The sequence below is a fragment of the Numida meleagris genome, chromosome 4 (genome assembly GCF_002078875.1).
Source record: "Numida meleagris isolate 19003 breed g44 Domestic line chromosome 4, NumMel1.0, whole genome shotgun sequence".
In the NCBI taxonomy this organism is placed as follows: Eukaryota; Metazoa; Chordata; class Aves; order Galliformes; family Numididae; genus Numida; species Numida meleagris.
The window spans coordinates 65,856,756-65,858,866 of record NC_034412.1 but is presented as its reverse complement, the minus strand read 5'-3'; the positions used below and the strand labels follow the sequence as shown (position 1 = coordinate 65,858,866).

Sequence of the window (2,111 nt, the reverse complement as noted above, 5' to 3'; positions counted from 1 at the left end):
CGGCGTGCGTTTTCTACGCCGGTGGAGAAGGGGAGTGGCGGATATGGCGCCGGGCCTCATGCGTCTGTTCTCATCAGGCTGGTGGCAAAGCTGGGAAGGACTCCGGGAAGACCAAGACAAAAGCGGTGTCCCGTTCTCAACGGGCTGGTTTGCAGGTGAGCAGAGAGGGGCATGGGCAAAGGGAAGTCGGGTTGGCCTTGCATCTGCTGGATGTGCTGTGTGAATCCTGCAGTATTGCTGTTATCTGAAGGTCTGTAAGGAACTGTCGAGCTTGATCCTCTTCATTTAGACCTTTTGCATATCTGTGTGGCTGGGGTAAGGGAATAGCCTCTAGGCTTTTGGTGCTGCAAGTGGTGAAGTTGCGATCCAGCTGTAAGGATGAGATGTGAAGTGCTGAAGTAACGTTCTGTAGTGGGGTATTTCTGGTATATGCTTTGGAGCAGTGGGTTTCTTTCCATGTCTGTGGTCAAGCCTGCTCTACTCACATTATTTTTGCAGTTCCCTGTAGGCCGCATCCACAGGCACCTGAAGTCCAGGACTACCAGCCATGGGCGTGTAGGAGCAACAGCTGCTGTGTACAGTGCTGCCATTCTGGAGTACTTGACAGCTGAGGTAAAGCCCCTGGGAGGGGTGCATGGCACGATGACCAGAGTCCGCTATTCACAGACTGAGACTGAACTATGAGCTCTGCTCATTTTGAGCGGGTTCAAGTATGTGCTTTCTCAGAAGATAATGAAATACATGTGGAATGTTTTCTCTGTATTTTATGCAGATAAAATAGCTGCAACTTAGAAGAAATGTGGACGTGTGAATTATTTAATGTGCAGTTGCAGCACTTCATATCTGCTGTAGAACACTGTTCTTGAAGAAAACTAAATCCAAAGCTCCAAAGCAGGAACCCTTTAAAAAGCATTGCGTGCTGTCTTGTCACCACCAGCATGTTTGTGTAGGGAATGGCTAAGGCTATGCCCGTGGTCTCATTTGATATGTGTAACTTGATTCAAAAATATCTTTGTCTTCAGGTTCTTGAGCTGGCAGGAAATGCATCCAAAGACTTGAAGGTAAAGCGTATCACTCCCCGTCACTTGCAGCTTGCAATTAGAGGAGATGAAGAATTGGACTCGCTCATTAAAGCAACAATTGCTGGTGGTGGTACGTAAACTGCTTGCCACTGTTTGTGGCAAGAAGTCTGGCAGCAAATATAGAGGTAGTTTAATCTATGACTTTTTTTGAAATGTGGAAGTTAGCGAAATTGAAGAGAAAATAATGTTGTCTTAATTGTTTTTCCTTAGGTGTAATACCACATATCCACAAATCTCTCATTGGAAAGAAAGGACAACAGAAAACAGTCTAAAGGATACCAGGTTCCCTTGTTATCTCAGGACTCTAAGTACTTATTGTCCAGTGTTGGTGATTCCAGTGGACTGTATCTGTGAAACACAGTTTTGCCTTTTTGTAACTTTAAGAAGCTGAAGCTCACTTGAGCTTTCTCAAGAAACCAAATTTCTGCATTGAAGTCTTAACCGTATTTAAGTGTTACCATGGCTTCAAAGAAGCTATTGTATTTGCAGTGGTTTTTGATTGAGATGACTGTTTTTAGATTGGTTTGACTAAGTAAGTAAATGGAATTTGACTAAGTAAATGAAATGTTTGGTTTTGTACAGACTTTTCATCCACTAGAGTGGAAATATTCAATAAATGGTATATGAATACTGGTTGTGTCTTGCCCGCTAACTGAAAAATAGTTGATCTCAGTTACGCAGCTCTTAAAGAGCAGTTCCAGGAACTTAGGACTCCAATCCTGCAAGCTGTACTTGGAATATCTGGAAACCTGTTCCTAGACATACACTGTCCTTGGTAAACATCAAATGTGCATCCTTTAGCAAGAATTGCTTTAGTTAAACAAAGTTAGTGAAGTAAAGCCTGGTGCTCATCGTGTCAGTTCTTTGGCTCTAAGGCCTCTGCTACTGAAGGACAGCTCTGCTTGATGGCAGCCTTCATGGAGGGGAGGGTATCTATCAAGGAAGAAGGTAAGCTGACTGGATGCTGGGAAATGGGCTACTTCAGCCTACTGTTTTTATTCTAAGTTGCAAAGCATTTGCTTTCTGTTA

The 2,111-nt window shown here is 43.8% G+C and overlaps 1 protein-coding gene across 1 annotated transcript in view; it reads left to right on the top strand.

Annotated features, from left to right (window-relative positions):
• The window catches only part of LOC110398750 (histone H2A.Z), a 2,297-nt gene extending 585 nt beyond the window's left edge, over positions 1-1,712 (top strand). The window contains exons 2-5 of the mRNA XM_021396674.1: positions 78-155; positions 499-612; positions 1,023-1,152; positions 1,293-1,712. Coding sequence (XP_021252349.1) covers positions 78-155; positions 499-612; positions 1,023-1,152; positions 1,293-1,354 — 384 coding nt within the window. The 3' untranslated portion in view covers positions 1,355-1,712. The remainder of the gene's footprint in view (positions 1-77; positions 156-498; positions 613-1,022; positions 1,153-1,292) is intronic.